The sequence below is a fragment of the Entelurus aequoreus genome, linkage group LG04 (genome assembly GCF_033978785.1).
Source record: "Entelurus aequoreus isolate RoL-2023_Sb linkage group LG04, RoL_Eaeq_v1.1, whole genome shotgun sequence".
NCBI classification, from domain to species: domain Eukaryota; kingdom Metazoa; phylum Chordata; class Actinopteri; order Syngnathiformes; family Syngnathidae; genus Entelurus; species Entelurus aequoreus.
Genome location: NC_084734.1, coordinates 47644860 through 47664939, shown reverse-complemented (window position 1 = coordinate 47664939; position 20080 = coordinate 47644860). Strand labels below are relative to the sequence as shown.

Here is a 20080-nt window from a genome sequence, read left to right as displayed (position 1 = left end):
AGTTATGAAGAAAAAAGTTACATTTCTGCGTTCCTTTTATTCACACGCATGCGCATATGCAGGGGGTCCGGACCAAGCTAATACAGCACATTTTAACACTTATTTCGTAGCTTCGGACCAAAAAACGATGTCCACACATACAATCCTTCTCAAAAATAGACGCATAAGTCATTTTTGGGCTCCGTTTCCGATGGCAGACTTTGAGTTTTAGTCACATTTTTATCTCCGAAACCAGCGTGATTGGCTCATCTGCCTGGTGACGTCAGCGACAGAGCGACTTGAGGCAGTTTCCGCATTCATACTACATCATGTGTTTTGCTTCCATCTATCTCCCGAATCATGCTATTTTTCCCTGTAATTTCAACAAATCATTCATTATGCCTAGCAGGTGCGTTGCAGTAGGCTGTAGCAATACAACAAAAGAAGGAGTCAGCCTGCACACATTTCCAAGAAACAAGAAGATGAGGAAAGTATGGACCGCTCAGATCAAATTGACTCGCGCAGAATGGGACGGACCCAGCGAGAGGAGCGTCGTTTGCAGCGATCATTTTCATGACTCGGACTTCGAAGATGAAGGCCTTTGGTTGGAGTTTGGAATGAAAAGATCGAAAAAACTCAAACCAAATGCAATCCCGAAAATCAAGAGCATTTTTGAGGGGAGAGAGACTGAGTTAGAAAGTGCAGACAAGAGAAAGAAGAGCAGACAAGACGCGCGGAAACCACGGAATAAGAAGGTAAGCGAGAGTGGTCCTGTGAAATACCGGGAGTTTTTACCGGTGGACAGTGTCGTGGTATGGGTTGTAATGATCAGTCGGTTTATGCAAGCAATGTGTTTTATTCCGACCAGCCTCAGTCTGCCATAGGATTCAGTGTCACAACATCAAGCGTCATTACCTAACATCCGGTCGGGGACATCCTGTATGCTATTTCAAAATAAAGGCATACCAGATAACGCCACATCTCCCTTTCTAGAAAACTAAACAGACTGTAACAATTACTGCTGTATGTCAGATAATGTAAAAATCTGTAAACCTTTGCATGAAATATAACATGTATTAACATGTTTATGTATTAACATGCATATAACATGCATACCAGATAACACCACAGACAGTCTTTGCTTTCTTTTTTTCTGCGTCTTTACGTACGACAACAGCTGAAACTTAGAGCAAGCGAGAGTGAGTAATTGTAATATTGTGACACTGTTGTCTTGCATGCAATCAAGCCGGGTTTAACACATACAGTTCATTTCCGGTTAAACTGCTTTCAAAACAAAACACATCTCTGACGGTATTTACAATTACCATTGATTGATTGATTGATTGAGACTTTTATTAGTAGGTTGCACAGTGAAGTACATATTCCGTACAATTGACCACTAAATGGTAACACCCGAATAAGTTTTTCAACTTGTTTAAGTCGGGGTCCACTTAAATTGATTCATGATACAGATATATACTATCAGATATATACTATCATCATAATACAGTCATCACACAAGATAATCACATTGAATTATTTACATCATTTACAACCCGGGGTGTGGAGGGGGGGGGGGTTAGGTTTGGTTGTTATCATCATCAGTCATCAACAATTGAGAACAGAGAAATGGATATTGGAACAGTGTAGGTCTGACTTGGTAGAATATGGACAGCAAGTAGTAGTAGTAGTAGTAGTAGTAGTAGTAGCAGAGAGAGAGAGAGAGAGAGAGAGAGAGAGAGAGAGAGAGAGAGCGAGAGAGAGAGAGAGAGAGAGATCAGAAGGCATAAGAAAAAGTTTCTGCATTTGATTGTTTACATTTGATTATTAACAATCCGGGGAGGGTGTTAGTTTAGGGTTGTAGCTGCCTGAAGGTGAACTTTTATTGCGGTCTTGAAGGAGGGTAGAGATGCCCTTTCTTTTATACCTGTTGGGAGCGCATTCCACATTGATGTGGCATAGAAAGAGAATGAGTTAAGACCTTTGTTAGTTCGGAATCTGGGTTTAACGTGGTTAGTGTTTGTGGTTATGGCGGTCATTTATGTTAAGGAAGTAGTTTGACATGTACTTCGGTATCAGGGAGGTGTAGCGGATTTTATAGACTAGGCTCAGTGCAAGTTGTTTTACTACCATTCATTGGGTTTCACCTTTAATTGCAAATATTACTGTCTGTCCTGTTTCAGTGTAAATCTTTAACAGAATATTTATTTGTATTTATTCTAGCAGTTACTCTTTTTAATGCTTAACATAAATGAGCCCCAACAGCACGGTGAAACAGGGGTTAGTGCGTGTGCCTCACAATACAAAGGTCCTGGGTTCGATCCTGGGCTCTGGATCTTTCTGTGTGGAGTTTGCATGTTCTCCCCGTGACTGCGTGGGTTCCCTCCGGGTACTCCGGCTTCCTCCCACCTCCAAAGACATGCACCTAGGGATAGGTTGATTGGCAACACTAAATTGGCCCTAGTGTGTGAATGTGAGTGTGAATGTTGTCTGTCTATCTGTGTTGGCCCTGCGATGAGGTGGCGACTTGTCCGCCCGAATGCAGCTGAGATAGGCTTCAGCACCCCCCGCGATTCCGTAAGGGACAAGCGGTAGAAAATGGATGGATGGATGGTTTTCACCTTTAATTGCAAATATTACTGTCTGTCCTGTTTCAGTGTAAATCTTTAACCAAATATTTATTTGTATTTATTCGCCATCATACTGTACAACTCCTCTCTGGGGGGGTACTACGATGACAGGGGATGCAAAACAATAACATATACCCCCATTATTTATTATTTACTTTTACTTTTTAAATTATATCTCAACTCTGTACACTGCTGCTGGAATTTTAATTTTCCTGAGGGAACTCTCCTGAAGGAATCAATAAAGTACTATCTATCTATCTATCTATCTATCTATCTATCTATCTATCTATCTATCTATCTATCTATCTATCTAGCTAGCAGTTACTCTTTTTAATGCTCAACATACATTAGCCCAACATGACTGGGATAGGCTCCAGCTCCCCCGCGACCTCGTAAGGGACAAGCGGTAGAAAATGGATGGATGGATGGATGGTTTTTACCTTTAATTGCAAATATTACTGTCTGTCCTGTTTCAGTGTAAATCTTTAACCAAATATTTCTTTGTATTTATTCTAGCAGTTACTATTTTTAATGCTCCACATAAATTAGCCACAACATGGCTGGGATAGGCTCCAGCATCCCCCTTCGAAGCCGTAAGGGACAAGCGGTAGAAAATGGATGGATGGATGGATCAATGAGTAAAGTTGGTACAGTATCTGCATGGATTGTAGGATAGGAACGCATATTTTTTACTCATCCCTCAACATACAGTTAAACAAGTCAAACGTAATAAAAAAACTATGAAAAACTAAAATGAATCAGTAATAATAATAACTCTTTAACTATAATGTTATCTGATCATGCAACACATAGCGAAAATGTTTTTGTAGAAATAAAAACAAGTACTTGAATATCTGCTTGTCATCTTGACTAATGATCTCAAAGCAAGTTATCCATCAATTTGTCTGTAAAAAAATATATAATTGTGTGAAAATATAATGAGGCGATTATATATTCATATTCATTTATATTTACTGTTACAAGCAGCCATCTGAAGGCAGCTGTAACTGCAATGTGGCCCTCAATGAAAATGAGTGTGACACCCCTGCTTTAGATCCTTTAAATTACTCATAACACCATATTTCTTGTTAATTAGTTTTTTTAAATGAAAAATAACCCTGAAAAACATTTATTTTGTTAGAAATGAACCCTTTTTTATTTTTCCCATTAAAAAAGCTCTGACATCCAAAACTGATACAAAAAAAATAAAAAGGGGTGAAATTGTAATCTCATGTGAAGGGTTTTTGAATAGTTTAATGTTTTTGTTCAGGGAACATTTCATGTAAGAGGGGAGAATATGTTATCTATTTTGCCTTATTCAGGTCACTGTAGCATGCAGGCATGGGAGCAGTGTTGGGATGTGTGTCTCCCGTCACACGGACATAATAGGGACAGTCAAGTGTTTATTGTGTACATGTTAAAACTCATGTATTGTTACTCATGTAGTAACAATGTAAATAACTCATTAACTACTCACCACAACATCCAGAGATTGGGAGAAATTCATTTTCTGTTGCAATGTGACTTTCATGTCAACTCATTACCAGTCAAACTGTCTGATTTTCACCAACAGACCTTACTTTACTGGAAATTATTGTTTAAACACAATTTCTCTCCACACATCACACCTATATGGAATAATCGTTACATTCTAGTTAATAAAAAATCCATACATATATATAGAATAATGCAACTCTGTATTTGGGCGTCAGACATTTTATGGACAGTTGTGGCAGTTTGTTTACGTATGAAAAAATGTATGAAAAGTATCAATGTTGTTGTGCAAAAAATCTGTTTTAAAAGATCACCAGAGCAATACCTCTATGCTTAAAATCTGTGGTGACTCAGAATGTTTTGTATTCAAACACGACCCCTTGTCTGAGAAACCTTAATATTGAAGATGTTCATTTCTGTGATGAAAAATGTTCCAGCAAATATATGAGTGCAGTATTAGTGAAATCATATTTTTTCCGGACACAGTTCATAGACAATATAGCCTGAAGGAGTTTACAAAAGTTGAACTAACGAAAATAAGGACAAGATATATTACACAATTCTTCCCAAAATTTAAGAAAATACAATTTAAAATTATTAATGGAATATACCCTTCAAAGGATTTTTTTGAAACTTAAATTTATGAATGGAGGTTGATGGCTGTTATGTATATGGAGCTGTAGAGGATGTCAATCATCTGTTTGTGTAATGTGATAGTGTACATGTGTTTTGGGAGGAGATCAGAGATTGGCTGAGAAACAAGGGTGTGGAGATGTCCCCATTCTCTATAGAAGAGATCAAATTTGGTATTTTTTATAAACGACTGTAACATGGAAATGTTTGTCAACATTATTATGCTCCAGGCAAAAAAAAATTCTACATAAATGTCGATTTTTTAAAGTAAGATCTACATTTTCTAATTGACTTAATAATTTACAATTATCAATCAAATCTTGGAGGATGATTAAGAGTACAATAACCCTTAAATTGATATATTTGTTAAAAACATTTAAAGTGATTTAGGTAGCCCCTTTTTGTCTTTCATATTTTGTATTATTATTATTTAATACTCTATCTGTATTTGCTTTTGTTTTCTTTCCTTGACATGTTTCGCTGGGGTTGAAAGTGCCTTGAATTTTGTTTGCATTATAAATGTATGTTTTTCGTTCAATAAAAAAAAAGAATTAAAAAGAATAAAATAAAGAAAAAACCTACTCACAGCAACACAATTCAAAGTGATCCCGATTTTAAAAAATGTATTTTGCTCGTCCTCTCCAGTAGAGGGCGCCCTAGCAACAGGCGCAGATTTGTTTTCATTCCGTTGTTGTACTTCCGCGTCAACAAACACAATTTCCGGTGTAAAGAAAGATCGTCTAGTCTGAACAGCGAAGTTAAAACTGAGCTTTGTGGACTCAGGGCGGGTTCGGATGTGCTTATAGTCCACATTGGCTTGGTGTGGGTCTCGGGCTGAGGCTCAGCATGGTCAAGTGTGTTGTTTCCGGATGTCCGAACCGCGTGTCGAACGGTAACCGTGGGGGCATCAACCGACCACCGAAGAGGTTCTTCCCCTTTCCCAGAGACCCAGCGAGGGTGAAGGTATGGACTTGATAGCAGAGCATAAACATGGCACATTTCGCAACTTATGTGTTTTTTTGTCCTTCTTTAGTTGCTAGCCTTTAATGGGTGAGGGCGGACCTACGTCACTTTCGCCTACCAATCCCCTAGCAACCGGGAATTCGTTGAAAACAAACCAGCTCACAGCGAACACAGCATTGACAGAAAAAGCATTTAACGAGCGTTGCGGCTTGGAAGTCGGCGTTAAATCCTTCATTTACGCATTTTTACTTATTCGCATATCGTGTGAAAAAACGAAAATGTATTATTTGCGTCAGACTCGTCTCAGTGAACTTTAAAGCTTCCCAGGCTTAGCTTAGCTTGCTAGTTAGCCTGCGCGCTACTAAGAAAGAGACGCGGAAGTTAACAACTTTGTGTGAACACACCGTACTTGTTGGAGCCCACGTCGAAGAAGAAGTGCTTGTTGTCCACAGTCATCGACGAGCCCTCCGGCAGCTCCGCGGGCTCCTCGTCCACGCCGTAATCGTCAATAAGTTTGACCATAGCGTAGCGGAACTCGACAACTCCCTGCGCCGGGAGCGCGATGGTCTGACCCCAAGCCGGGCCCCCTGTTCACGGTCTGCCGGATCTTCAAGAACCGTCCCCGCTGGTTCTCTTTCAGGTCCATGTAGTACTTCCGATTCTCCCGCACTAGGAACTCGCTTTTCAGGGCCCGCCGCGGCTCATCCTGCACCATTCCCGGGTTGCTGGGACCCAACTGGGCGTAGTGTTCGATGAAGTCCCCCAAGTAGTCGCGGAACTCGACCGCCACCGACATAGACAGCGTGAGGCTGCCACCGGCCCGACTTCGGCTATCTTCAAGAAGCGGCCTTTGGCGTTCTGCTTGACGTCCAAGTAGAAGCGTTTGTTTTGGATGTCAACTCGCTTGGACGTCAGCTCCTGCGTCTCATGCTGGAAGCCGAGCCCGTCCCTCCCGCTGTAGCGTGCATGGAACCGAAGCCTGGGCCCGTGGCTGTCTCGTCTCTGTGGGCTTTTATCACGCTTTGGCAGAACAAAATACAACCTTTGTTTTCTCTGTTTCCAGTTGTGGTTAGCACAACCAAAAACAACACAGTTTTTCGGCATTTTGGAGGCAGAATGACGGGTTTAACCAGCATAGGTCGACAGGTTAAAGAGTAATGGCAACTGTTTGTTTTCAACGCCAGTCTGGTTGCTATGGCTCGAAGAACCCGTATGGAGCTCAGTTGCCCGGATGTCGGCCCTCACCCATTGGCAAATTGCTGTTAGCCGGTTTGCTTACGTGATGACGTCATTTAACGCTAAATCTAAACCCTTATTCGTACAAAGTTGGAATCTTTGGCTTGCTTTCACCATCCTAAACTTCCAGGCTTTTAGAATTTTATTTTCTACAAAAGTTTAGCTTTAATGTTTTGTAGCCTTCTCTTGATGTCTGGTGTATATATTGAAGAGGATAACATTTATTACGTTATTAAACCACACAATATAACTATATACTAACAGACCAGCCTTCACAGTCTGATTTATGCCTATCATTAAATTAAACTGCACTTTTAAAATGTTTTTGCTCATCCACAATTCTTGTGAGACAAAAGCACACGTCTTTCTCTTTTCTGTTCTAAATAGCAAAAAACTGCTGGCACGAGGCGGCTAACAACAGTGCCACCACCAAAGACATGCACCTGGGGATAGGTTGATTGGCAACACTAAATTGGCCCTAGTGTGTGAGTGTGAATGTCTGTCTGTCTGTCTGTCTGTGTTGGCCCTGTGATGCGACTTGTCCAGGGTGTACCCTGCCTTCCGCCCGAATGCAGCTGAGATAGGCTCCAGCACCCCCCGCGACTCCAAAGGGGACAAGCGGTAGAAAATGGATGGATGGAAGTGCCGCGAACGCCCTTATCACTTTCCGTAATGCCCTAAAAAAATTGACCAGCATTGACGGCAAGAACATGCTGTGACCGCCCTTGACTTTTTACTTGTTAATGGACCAGGGATGTAACGATAAATTGTATACTAATAAACCGCGGTAAAATTCCTGACAGTTAGTAATACTGTTTAAATGTTTAATTACCGAAAACCCGTCATTTATTATTGAAAAGAAAAGAAAAGGAGTCGCCGCAGCACCGGCGCATGCACACTAACGTCGTTTGGCTTGAAACATGGAGGAAAGCAACGATAGACTTTGCTCCGTAGAGTTCCTCTCGAACTAAACGGAGCCAAGCGCTTTGTTTAACTTCCTTTCCCCTTGTTTCATTTCCGTGCAGTCTTTGCGTGCATCCAAGAGTGCACTGCTGCTGTTAAATGACGACAGGTGTGGACAATATTGGAGAAAGACTAATTTGTCCCACACTAAAAGAATACCGTGGAGGAGATGTTAATTTCATTTTCTCAATAGAGCGTACATCAGCTGCTGTGACTGAGAGTTAGTGACGTGAGGAAACATGCAGCAGGCGATATCACAACTTGTTTATAAAGTCTTCAGTTTGTTTACTGGGATGCTCACTGGTCCTTTATTTAACTGCAAACTTTTTCTGTGTTCCGATAACATCAATACTAGCTAAAATGTTTTATCAGCTCTTCTAATTGAACGCAGGCTGTGAAGATTGTGTATTAGATGTGAGAGGTATCACTCCTGTTTTTCTGTGGGCTAATCTGTTGCGCTAACACATGGTGAAAAGAACAAAGCTTGTTTTTTAGACTTCATCTTCATTAGCCAAACTGCTTTGTTTTATATTGATATCAAAAAGTAAACACCATGTTTTTACATGTTGTGGATTTGTTCATTTCAGAAAGTTACTTTGAAAACCATTCATGTGACATAGCAAGCACGTTAATGTTTTATTGTTTATAGTTAATACCTATACGACATATTTCTGCTCAAACTCTTAATGGATCTGTCCCGATATGGCATCTACATCCACATTAAAAAGTACATAACTTAAAAAAATACTTCTCTGTATTAAAATATAAAAATAGAGATAAAGGCATAATGTAATGTGAGAAGGGTGACAGATTGATACTATTAATGAACATAAAGACAAATATTTGCCTTTAAATATATTGATTACGTTTATAGCCTCATTAGACATTACGTTCACACCCCAACCCAACACTGTTTTAACTAACATAATAAATAATACTAATTAATTAATAATCATGATTATCATTGTGATTTCACTATTGATAAAAAATAATCTTGATTATTAATTTGGCCATAATCGTGCAGCCTTATGTGTAAGACTAGATCTCATATATGATGAACACACTATTTTTATTCATATGGACAAGTGCAGTCACATCTTATGGCCATCGGGTGCCATCTTGCAAAATTCTTACAATTGTTTTTATTTGTTTATCTCCTATGTCCATAAGGTGATATCTTGCACAATTTACACTTTTATTTTTACTTAATTATGCTATTTTGTTTCTGCCATATTACTTTGTTTATAAAGCTTGTGTTGTTTTCATGTTCACATTCAATTTTTACTTGATAAGTACAGTGTTCTTATTAACAATAATGTTTCTTCTTCAAAGGAAATCATTTTGAATGTGTTGTTTGTTTTTTTCAATAAAACTTGGTTAAATGATTTCAGTAAAAGTACTTTTAGAAAATTTTGAGCACATTTAAAAATACAGCGATAATAATAATAGGGATACATTTGATCACAATAACCGTGATAAGAAATGTTCATACCGTGACATCCCTAATTGTAACGTAATTGTTTCGTCAAATAAATTGATAAAAAAAACAACATGACTTTTTTTCTTACATTTTCAACTGTTTAAGACATCGCATAATTAACGTTAATCGGTATAAACCACATGGGTGCAGCCATTTTGGACGCGTGTGTCAAAGGTTAACCGACAACGGGAACGGCCGAGTTGTTCCAAGATTTTCCGAGACATACACCAGTTGCATCAGGGTCTGGAAGGGCGTCAGGTGTTCGGTGAATTTAGGTCAGGCAGCTCTCAAAATGCCGATTAAGGAACGAAGCAAAAAAGAAAACACAAACAATTACAGGCTGTTGAGAAAAATGTAGCAAGCTACAAAACTTCTTTAGATAGGTTAATTTCATAGTTTGAATGGACTGCTAAATTAGTCGATCGTTTGCCCTCGAAACTCAGCAGTTCTAGACTTGTCACTATTGTTTATGTGCTGTATCGTGAATGTTTATTTTGATTCGTGCCTTTGTTTACTTTTTTGTAAACCTTGAACATAAGTCGCTGATGTAAACAATAATGGAATGAAAATTGCATGACGTTTTATTTATTCGTTTATACACAACTTTACTAAAGTTTACTACGAAGTAGGTCATACACTATATGATAGTCAATTTCAATTTGACATTTTATTATTTGTATATCATATACTTGTGTGTGTATATTATATACAGATGCGTGGGCATCTCAAATAAGGAATGTGGATGACAGGCAAAATTCCAAAAAAGTGCGGTTTTCCTGAAAGACATCTTCATGTAGACAAAGGTGGTCCACATATTAGAAACTGTTGTTTATGCTGATTTAGAGAAGTACAACCACAATAATAAACATGATGATGAAGGTATGGCTGGCGGCGTTACGAGAGACGGACAAACAAGATCTGGCTGAGCCACACCTGATCTGTGAGGAGCACTTCCTGCCTGAAGACATCTCTGTCAAGGGGGTGAGCAACGACGCAATTCCCATCATGCCGCCCTACCTGGATGGACCGCTAGGCATCATCAACCCCTGGGGAGTCGAGTCGTCCGAGGAAGAGGACCAGTGGGGCCCTGTTAGCTGCGAAGAGGAGGAGGATGAAGAGGAAGGTCGGGATGAAGCAGCTCAGGTGGGACCTCCTCCTACACCACCGCCACCTCAGAAGGTGAGCTCCTGATCGCATGTGCGTGCATACAAGTTTGGTAACTTGAAAAAATTCAATAATATCTTATTTTATTAATAAAAACACCTGTAACTATTACGCTGGAATATTTGTAACTCTTTGTGCTTTGTAGGCGCCGAGTCAGACTTTTCACGTTACTTCAGAGGCCAAGACATCGAGGTAAACATTTTTATTTCATACTACATTAACGCATACAGTATTTTAGATTTCAAACACATGCCATAACCTTTTAATGCATATTTTTTGTAGAAACTGTTTGGGTGTCTCATAGAGTTGGGGGAAATTATTGCTTCTTTGATGCATCACAATTGGGACGTGGACAATTCTGAATAGATGGACAAACTTCCAAATATGGTTGATTTAGGTATGTTACATGAAGTAATACCGATGGTTCTAAAATGTAGAACTAGCGCTTACACACACAGAACAAAAACACCAGCAGGAGAACAGAAGCCACGCTAACCGCTAAGATAGCTTGAATGTGAAGTAATGAAACAAAACAATACAATACAATATAGGGCTTCATTTATATAATCACACCAGTATCATGATTCTATGCGTCTAATTAAAACATCGTTGTTCATACTGCATTAATATACAGTACTGTCTCAGAAAATTAGAATATTGTGATAAAGTCCTTTATTTTCTGTAATGCAACTAAAAACATGAAAATGTCATACATTCTGGATTCATTACACATCAACTGAAATATTGCAAGCCTTTTGTCGTTTTAATATTGCTGATTATGGCATACAGCTTAAGAAAACTCAAATATCCTATCTCAAAATATTAGAATATCATGAAAAAGTATACTAGCAGGCTATTTAACTAATCACTTGAATCGTCTAATTAACTCGAAACACCTGCAAGGGTTTCCCTGAGCCTTTAAAAACACTCAGCTTGGTTCAGTAAACTAAATCACAAGTATGGGGAAGACTGCTGACCTGACTGCTGTCCAGAGGACCATCATTGACGCCCTCCATCAGGAGGGTAAGACACAAAAATAAATTTCTAAAAGATCAGGCTGTTCACAGAGTGCATTTTCAAAGCACATTCACAAAAAGTCTGTTGGGAGGAGGAAATGTGGCAGGAAACACTGCACAACCAAGAGAGAGGACCACATCCTTAACAGCATTGTGAAGAAGAGCCGCTTCCAGAATTTGGGGGAGCTTCAAAGACAGTGGACTGAAGCTGGAGTCCAGGTATCAAAAGCCAAAGTTCACAGAAGTGTCCGGGAAATGGGCTACAATAGCCGTATTCCCATGGTCAAGCCACTCCTGAACTCAAGACAACGGAAGAAGAGTCTGACTTGGGTTATGGAAAAGAAGCACTGGACAGTTGCAGAGTGGTCAAGAGTCCTGTTTTCAGACTAAATTAAGTTTTGTATTTCATTTGGAAGTCAAGGCGCTAGAGTCTGGAGGAAGGCTGGAGAGGAGCAAAATCCAAGTTGCTTGAAATCCAGTGTGAAGTTCCCACAGTCAGCAATGGTTTGGGGAGCCATGTCAGCTGCTGGTGTTGGTCCACTGTGTTTCATCAAGTCCAGAGTAAATGCAGCTGTGTACCAAGATATTTTAGAGCACTACATGCTTCCATCTGTTGAAAAGCTCTATGGAGATGATTTCATTTTCCAGCATGATCTGCACCTGCCCAAAGTGCCAAAACCACCAGTAACTGGTGTACTGACCATGGCATTACTGTCCTCGATTGGCCTGCCAACTCCCCTGACCTGAACCCCATAGAGAATTTGTGGGGTATTGTGAAGAAGAAGCTGAAAGACACCAGACCAAATAATGCAAATGAGCTAAAGGCCGCTATTGAAGCATCCTGGGCACCCATAACACCTCAGCAATGCCACAGGCTGATTGCCTCAATGCCACGCCGCATTGATGCAGTAATCCGTGCAAAAGGATTCCCAACCAAGTACTGAGTGCATTAATTGACATTTTCAAATGTTTGATTTTGTTTTGCTGTTATAAATCTTTTTTTTTTTTTACTTGGTCTGAGGAAATATTTAAATTTTTTGAGCTGGGATTTTTGAATGTTCTTAAGCTGTATGCCATAATCAGCAATATTAAAATAATAAAAGGCTTGCAATATTTCAGTTGATGTGTAATGAATCCAGAATGTATGACATTTTCCGGAGATGTTGACATGCAGAGTTTCAAGCACTCTTCATTCTCTAGCGGGTGACTTTTCAAATTATGCTACAAATTAGCAGTAATGCTAACGCTTTTTCCGCATACTTGACATATTAAGGTTCTCTGTTCAACATATTCCCACTTGAAGCCAAACCACCGCCAGACGATGGACCCCGTGCTGTTTTTCTTCATTTTTGACCAGATTCGTACCTTCTTTCTCTCGTTTTACCACTGGCACCGCTCCGCTAGCAGCTAACGTTACCCAGGCTACTACCTGTCTGCTCCGCAAGAGCATATGACGTTGCACGCGCGACAGTATGTGACGTATGTAAGAAGGTGTGCTTGTTTTATGTCTCTGTAAGAAGCAGAGACAAGAAAGAGTGACAAGAGCCTGTGGTGTAATGCCCGCAGCTAAAAGCAACTGCGTGAGAACGTATACTCGAATATCACAATATAGTCATTTTCTATATCGCACAGAGACAAACCCGTGATATATAGAGTATATTCGATATATCGCCCAGCCCTAATACATCCATCCATCCATCCATTTTCTACCGCGTGTCCCTTTTGGGGTCGCGGGGGGTGCTGGAGCCTATCTCAGCTGCATTCAGGCGGAAGGTGGGGTAAACCCTGGACAAGTCGCCACCTCATCACAGGGCCAACACAGATAGACAGACAACATTCACACTCACATTCACACATACAACAAAAATCTTACTAGAACTACGTTACAGCAGAGGTTAACCAACTAAGAGGAAATTGACAAGTAGATTAATAAGTCAGGAGCGACAATAAGTAGGCGTGTCAAATTAACACGTAAATTGCAATTAATTCCAGTCATATTTAGCGTGTTATTTATTAAAATCGCATTAATTTAATTATTTATCTTTAACGTCAATTTCTCTATGCATGTAAGTTTCCTCACCCTCTTCTTGTGCTTGACTGAGAGCAACAACAATACCGCCCTGTGGCCCAAAGATAATATGAAGCACGGCAAAAAGGTTGTCTCAATTTGCCACGAGACTTGTGTTAGTGGCTTTAAAGAGTGGAGATAAAATTAATTACTGTATATTACCAAATAAACACCATTGGGCAAATAACCGCCCATGTCCTAATAGCCATGGTCTGTTATTTGCATAATTTAGATTAAAATCATATTGATTTCATTAAAGCCAATTTATAAGCTAAAAAAAAAAGCAAAGGTGCAGTAATTCTGGTAATTACGGTAACAGCACACGTGTGGAGTCCAGAGAGTTACATGACAATCAAAGGCTTAAAGAAATCTGTGCCGTGATGGTTTACATTACGTGGGGATTCTGGGTAATCAACATATTGCAATGGGTCACCGCATATAGCGTAACACACACTCAACGACAACAACAAACCCACGAGGAAAAGTTTCAACATGGCAAGCAACAGTAGCAGTGAGTTGAATGAACAGGATACCGGTACACCACAACTGATGGACGGGAATACTTTAAGGGGGAAGAAGAACAGAAAGTTTGACTTAAAGTTCAAGCTAGCGGTTTTGAAGTATGCGAAGCAGAATTCTGGTTTAGTAGCGGCCAGGCAGTTTAACGTTGACCCAAAATGTGTACGAGAATGGAAACAAAAAAAGGAAGAACTACTATCTCAGTCGGCAATCAATGGAAAACGGGCTCGCTTATCTGGTGGAGGTAGGAAGAAAGTGAGCGACGAGCTTGATGTATGTTTACAATAGCTTTTACATTTAATGTTTTTTGTGCGAAAAAAAAATACTGGACAGTAACCATTGTAACCAAATAATGGCCTGGTGCAGGCTGGTGCAAAAATAAATAAAAGCCTTGGGCAAATAACCGCCTGCTTCTTTTAAACGCCTGTCTCAAAAATCGATTTTGTGAAATAAACGGCCGGGCTACTATTTGGTAATATACGGTATATCTAAAATAGGATGAAAAAATTCATAATGAGCTTACTTATCAGAAGTGTGTTAAATTTTAGGGTTTGTATACGTTTGAATGTTGCCTTGTTTTTAGCATAGAGTAGACAATGTTTTTGGTTGTTTATTTCCCTGCCTCCTCCAATAACACCTGGGAGTTGAGTTTTGCTCGTAACGCCTGCAGAGAGAGACTCCAGGCCTATAGACACAACAACTACACCCTGAACAATGAGCATATACACACACAATCCAGCCTCACCCCTTCGCCTCACCCCATGTGGCATGTTGGAACACGAAGTAGCACACTAGTGGCTGGCAGCTTTGAGACGGATGCCCGCCCCTTTGCCCCTTGTTGCAAGTCCCGAGTTGTATGTTATATTATGTATATGTGCTTTGCTATCAAGTTTTTTTTCCTCACTCGAGACTGGGCCTCCTCAATAGGAGCCCAGTTTGAGAACAACTTTTTTTTTTACTCATCCTCCCCTAGCTTCTATCTTTTACCCACCTTCTACGGGGTGCCGGAGTGGAATGAGTTGACATATTGGCCTTCTTGTCTGCAGTGTGGACCTACCGTCCAAAGAGAAGACTCCAACAACAAAGCAGTCAAGCGGACACGGTAAGACTTACTAAGTAAAAATGCTTAAAAGGGAAAAAAGATGTAGTTCCAACTGTCTTCCTCTTAGACACGTCCCTTTTCCTGCTGACTCAACGTTTCCTGCAGCTCTTGCTGGTGGCTCCAGACGGCTGTCTGGACCTCCATCAGGTGGCCAGCAGCCTGCAGACCCGCAAGTGTCACATCTATGACATCATCAGCGTCCTGGAGGGCGTCCGCGTGGTCCAGAGGACTGCCAGAAGGGTCCAGTGGATGTAAGTCTGTAATGTTATGTTTTTTATTTTTTAGTGCACTAAAAATATTGTGTCCTTCTTTCATTGTTGTCCCACAGAGGACATAGTCCAGTCTCCAAGTTTCTGTGGAAGGACAAGAAAACTTTCCAGAAGGAACTAGAAAACTTGAAGATGGTGGAGAACGCGCTAGACGGCCTCATCAAAAACTGTGCTCAGCAACTCTTCGACATGACGGATGACAAAGTAAATGCCACATATCCTTTTGTCGTTACAGGGCGCTCTAACAAATCAATTCTAAAATGAACAGGGAGCCAGTGCAAACTCTCAAGAATTGGGGTTATATGCTCGCGTTTCATGGCCCCTGTTAAAAGTTGTGCTGCCGCGTTCTGGACTAACTGCAATCGGGAGAGAGCTTTTTGGCTAATGCCAGCATAAAGTGCATTACAGTAGTCCAGGTGACTTGAAATAAAAGCATGCACGACTTGTTCAAAAAGGTTAAAAGACAAAAACGGTTTTACCTTTACCAAAAGACGAAGATGATAAAAACACGATTTTAAAACGCCATTGACTTGTTTGTCAAGTTTAAAATCGCTGTCTATAGTGACGCCAAGGCTGGTGACTTTGGGACGCACATAATTTAGCAATGGTCCCAAGTCAGTGAGGGCCGGACCAAAAACTGAAATTTCCGTTTTTCCCTCATTCCTCATTCTTTTGTGCGAATGAGTGTGAATGAGTGTAAATGGGGGAGGGAGGTTTTTTGGGTTGGTGCACTAATTGCGAGTGTGTCTTGTGTTTTTTATGTTGATTTAATTAAAAAAAAAAAAAAATCTTGTGCGGCCCGGTACCAATCGATCCACTGACCGGTGGTTGGGGACTACTGGGCTAAAGGACACAGTATGGCTATGTCTCAATTGGTGCAGTTGCCTACTTAGACTCATGTGCAGGATCTGTTGTCTTTTGAGTGTGTAACACTTATGTACCTAAACTTAGTCTGAGTGCATAAGTGTGTTATATTAGTGTACTTGCACATATTTTTTGACTGCACTTATTTTTTTGAGTGCATAAATCTGTCACACTTGCCTACTAATACTAAGGCCATGTCCACACAAACACGGATACTTTCAAATATGCATATCCGGGTTAAAACGATCGCCATCCACACGAGTGTAGTTTTAAAACAGTGTTTGTCCATACGCTAATGCATAAACATGCACGTTTTGTTCAATCAGAAGCCTAGAAAAGCAGCTACAGCTGACTTTGTGGCATTACGCCTCTGTTAATACAATGTCTATTGTGATATACTAGACATACAATGACATGTGCATTATTTTTTAAATCAGCCCACACTTACACAGGGAGCATTATAGATCTTTTTTAATTGCAAATGTGTTGCTGACACCCAACACTCGAGGAATTATAGCATGTTTAATCAGCATCATGGTGACATATTTCATGTGCAGTGAAGTGTACATTATCTTCTAAATCAGCGCACATTAACAAAAAGCAGAGGAAGCCTCTTGATTTTTTTAAGTGCCTATAACACGCGTACACGCATGTGCTGCTGCAAAACTCTTGTGGAATTATAACGCATTTGATTATTAATATAGGGATATTTTGCAATGAAGTGTACATTGTCCTGAACATCAGTAAACACCAACAAGGAGCCCAGGATACATCAAGTTTTTTATTTTTAGTCGCCTAGGCGCATACGGCTGCGTAAGCACGCTCACGGCCGCGCCCCCATCTACACTAATGGAGCCAACACACGTACAGTAATTAAATAACTTCATGATCTGTTGTTTAGGGTTGAAAACGATAATGTCACACTTTTCTTATGAAAAAAGCCAATATTAGGCCCTTAGTCTTTTAAATGCATACGCAAGTGTTGCGTACTTAAATTTTGTTTTTGAATGCATAAGTGTGTTACATTTGCGTACTTACACTTAGTTTTTTGAGTGCATTAGTGTGTTACACTTGCATACTTACACTTAGTTTTTTGAGTGCATTAGTGTGTTCACATTTGAGAAGTACAGCAAAAAAAAAGCAGTACACTCAATAATCAGATGTGCTCAAAACACTCAAAATTGTTGGGTACGTAGTGATACACTTAACGCTCTCTTGAACTCTTGCGATAAATAGTCACCATTTTGGCTACTTAGCAGAAGGGGAGGGGCTAACTTGAGAAAGGAGTGAAGATGGTTGTTTGCGGTAAGTGTACAATGACAGTAATGCAATTGGGACAGCACTATTTTGTCAACAATTACAGTGTACACTGTATACTCATTTAAAATATTCCATTTGAGAGACAGCCTGAGATTGCTCCTTGACTTTTCTGTGTGCACGGCGGCCTACATCACACACGAGGACATCAGCCGGCTACCCTCCTTTGACGAGCAGACGGTGATCCTGGTCAAAGCTCCGGAGGAAACCAAACTTGAGGTCCCGGCGCCCACAGAGGTAACCAAACACAGAAAGGCAAACATTGACAAGCTACAACCTCATTAAGTGTTTATTCATCACCTGTGCAGGACAGCATAAAGGTCCACCTTAAGTCGAGTAAGGGTCCAATAGCGTTGCTGACCTGCGACATTGGTACAGGAGGAGTGAAAGTGAAAGAAGAGATGAGCGGCTGCTTCGTGACGCTGGAGGAAAGTCGCATACAGATGCAAACGTTGCACACGGACAGTAACAGCCGCTAGGGTGGCCTCCTTTTTTCCTTTTCTTTTTACACTCTGGATGGTCCGAGGCTTTATTTGCTTGTATGCCCACACAATGTTTATTGGTAAACATTTGACACTGAATCCAGCAAGAATCTCCGAAAGGCGTCTGTGCAAGAACATCAGTCCAAATAAAAAAAAGGTTTTAGTGTTTTGTTGTTGATGTGTTTTATATGTATCATTTATTGCAGTTAAAGGAAACGCCTTATGAGAACCACAAATGTAAGAAAGCATCACTTGGAAACAAAACATCTGTTGTTTTTCTGTTAGCCACAAGGATGCGCTAGTTGTCTTCAGAAAAAAGTTTTTGGACTCCGAATTTTGTTTGTTTTCATTATCATGGTTTGATTGTTGTTTCTGTTTCAGAGAGTAAATCCATCAAATATGCTGTAAATACTAATAAAACCTACTAGCAAAGTCCAAGTTGTCTAAATCGCCATTAATTTAGTGTAGCCTCAATGATTCCTATCTATAGTTACTAGGGATGATACTCGAAACCGGTTTTCCTGGTTGTTTGATAAGAAAAGAACCGAGTCCTCGGACTCGAATCCCTTTTTGAGAACCGGTACCCGTTATTGAGACCACTATAGTAAAGGAAAAGAGTTGATTCTTTATTCGAATCCCGTCCCGACCAGAAATGCTCCGTTGGACATCACAAGAATTGACGTCACGTAGCACAGTCATTAGGCACAGATAGCGAAAGCAGGAAAACAATGGACGGGAAAAGGCGCTCCAAGGTGTAATAAAGTTCAAAACAAAAGCTATCATCCATCGAATAACTTTACTGAGAGATTTTAGCAGGGTAAAACACATGACGAACACTTTTACGACCAACCGGAAACATAGCAACCAGGCTAGCAACGCACCTCCTTTACGGCAGCTGTCGCAACGTTCTTAAAATAACCGCAGCACATACATATATATACAACATATCTCCCTTTTTTAACTTTTGTTTTTCTTTCCTTGTAAACAAAACAAAATCACACTGTAGATGTGTTGTCTGTCTAATTATAAATAATGCAGACGAGGCGTGTTGGCTGAGTTCTTGACGTTTACTTTTACAGCGTGGCAACATGCAACACTTTTCGGGGCTACCGCGCATGCTCGTAACTCCTGTTGCATGCTGGGTAGTGTACTTGTTATATTCTCTCGCTCATAGCAACCGGGAATTCGTTGAAAACAAACCAGCTCACAGCGAACACAGCATTGACAGAAAAAGCATTTAACGAGCGTTGTGGCTTGGAAGTCGGCGTTAAATCCTTCATTTACGCATTTTTACTTATTCGCATATCGTGTGAAAAAACGAAAATGTATTATTTGCGTCAGACTCGTCTCAGTGAACTTTAAAGCTTCTCAGGCTTAGCTTAGCTTGCTAGTTAGCTTAGCCTGCGCGCTACTAAGAAAGAGACGCGGAAGTTATCAACAACAAGATCAAGTGTTAGTGTATAAAATATTGAGAGATTTGAGGGCTACATGTATTGTTTAAGTACAACTGTTCTTCGCCAGGTGTTCTTTGGCCGCCCTGGCTTATGTTTTCCCGGTGGAAAACGCTGCCTTTGGTATCCTCTCGTTGTCCGGTTTTCGAAAATAGCTAGCTAGGCTATAGACTATATAGTATATACCGCATGTTATTTTTGTATCAATCAATCAATGTTTATTTATATAGCCCTAAATCACAAGTGTCTCAAAGGGCTTGTACAACAACAACTTCAGCTGTCGAACGTTATAAGGTAAAAATTCAACAAGTACAACATTAGCACGGACGGTATAGCCAAGTTGTGGTTAAGAAGGTGGATTTTTGTTCCTTATATTTACCAGAAACGAAGTGATCCGAACACACGACCCGGGACTTTGGGGGACTCCAGTGAGAACCGTCCTCGTTTTCC

The 20080-nt window shown here is 40.3% G+C and overlaps 1 protein-coding gene and 1 pseudogene across 2 annotated transcripts; one reads left to right on the top strand and one right to left on the bottom strand.

Annotated features, from left to right (window-relative positions):
* The first annotated feature begins 294 nt into the window (after positions 1-294).
* On the top strand, positions 295-18344 carry LOC133648697 (transcription factor E2F2-like). 2 transcript variants are annotated; one of them, XM_062045029.1, is made up of 8 exons: positions 295-734; positions 10258-10557; positions 10688-10734; positions 15192-15247; positions 15315-15498; positions 15576-15731; positions 17820-17934; positions 18006-18344. In XM_062045029.1, exons 1-8 carry the CDS (start codon positions 309-311, stop codon positions 18174-18176), a joined length of 1455 nt encoding a protein of 484 aa, XP_061901013.1. In that variant the 5' UTR covers positions 295-308; the 3' UTR covers positions 18177-18344. The 2 variants fall into 2 exon arrangements, with proteins under 2 accessions (XP_061901013.1, XP_061901014.1); XM_062045030.1 differs by lacking the exon at positions 295-734 and adding an exon at positions 5417-5699.
* LOC133648073 (transcriptional activator protein Pur-alpha-like) lies at positions 6081-6948 on the bottom strand (annotated as a pseudogene).
* Positions 18345-20080: the final 1736 nt, after the last annotated feature.

Coding starts and splice junctions, on each gene's coding strand:
- LOC133648697 (XM_062045029.1), top strand. CDS start 309: ATGTGTTTTGCTTCCATCTATCTCCCGAATCATGCTATTTTTCCCTGT. Junction 735..10,257: donor GGAAACCACGGAATAAGAAG/GTAAGCGAGAGT, acceptor ATGATGATGAAG/GTATGGCTGGCGGCGTTACG. Junction 10,558..10,687: donor CACCACCGCCACCTCAGAAG/GTGAGCTCCTGA, acceptor TGTGCTTTGTAG/GCGCCGAGTCAGACTTTTCA.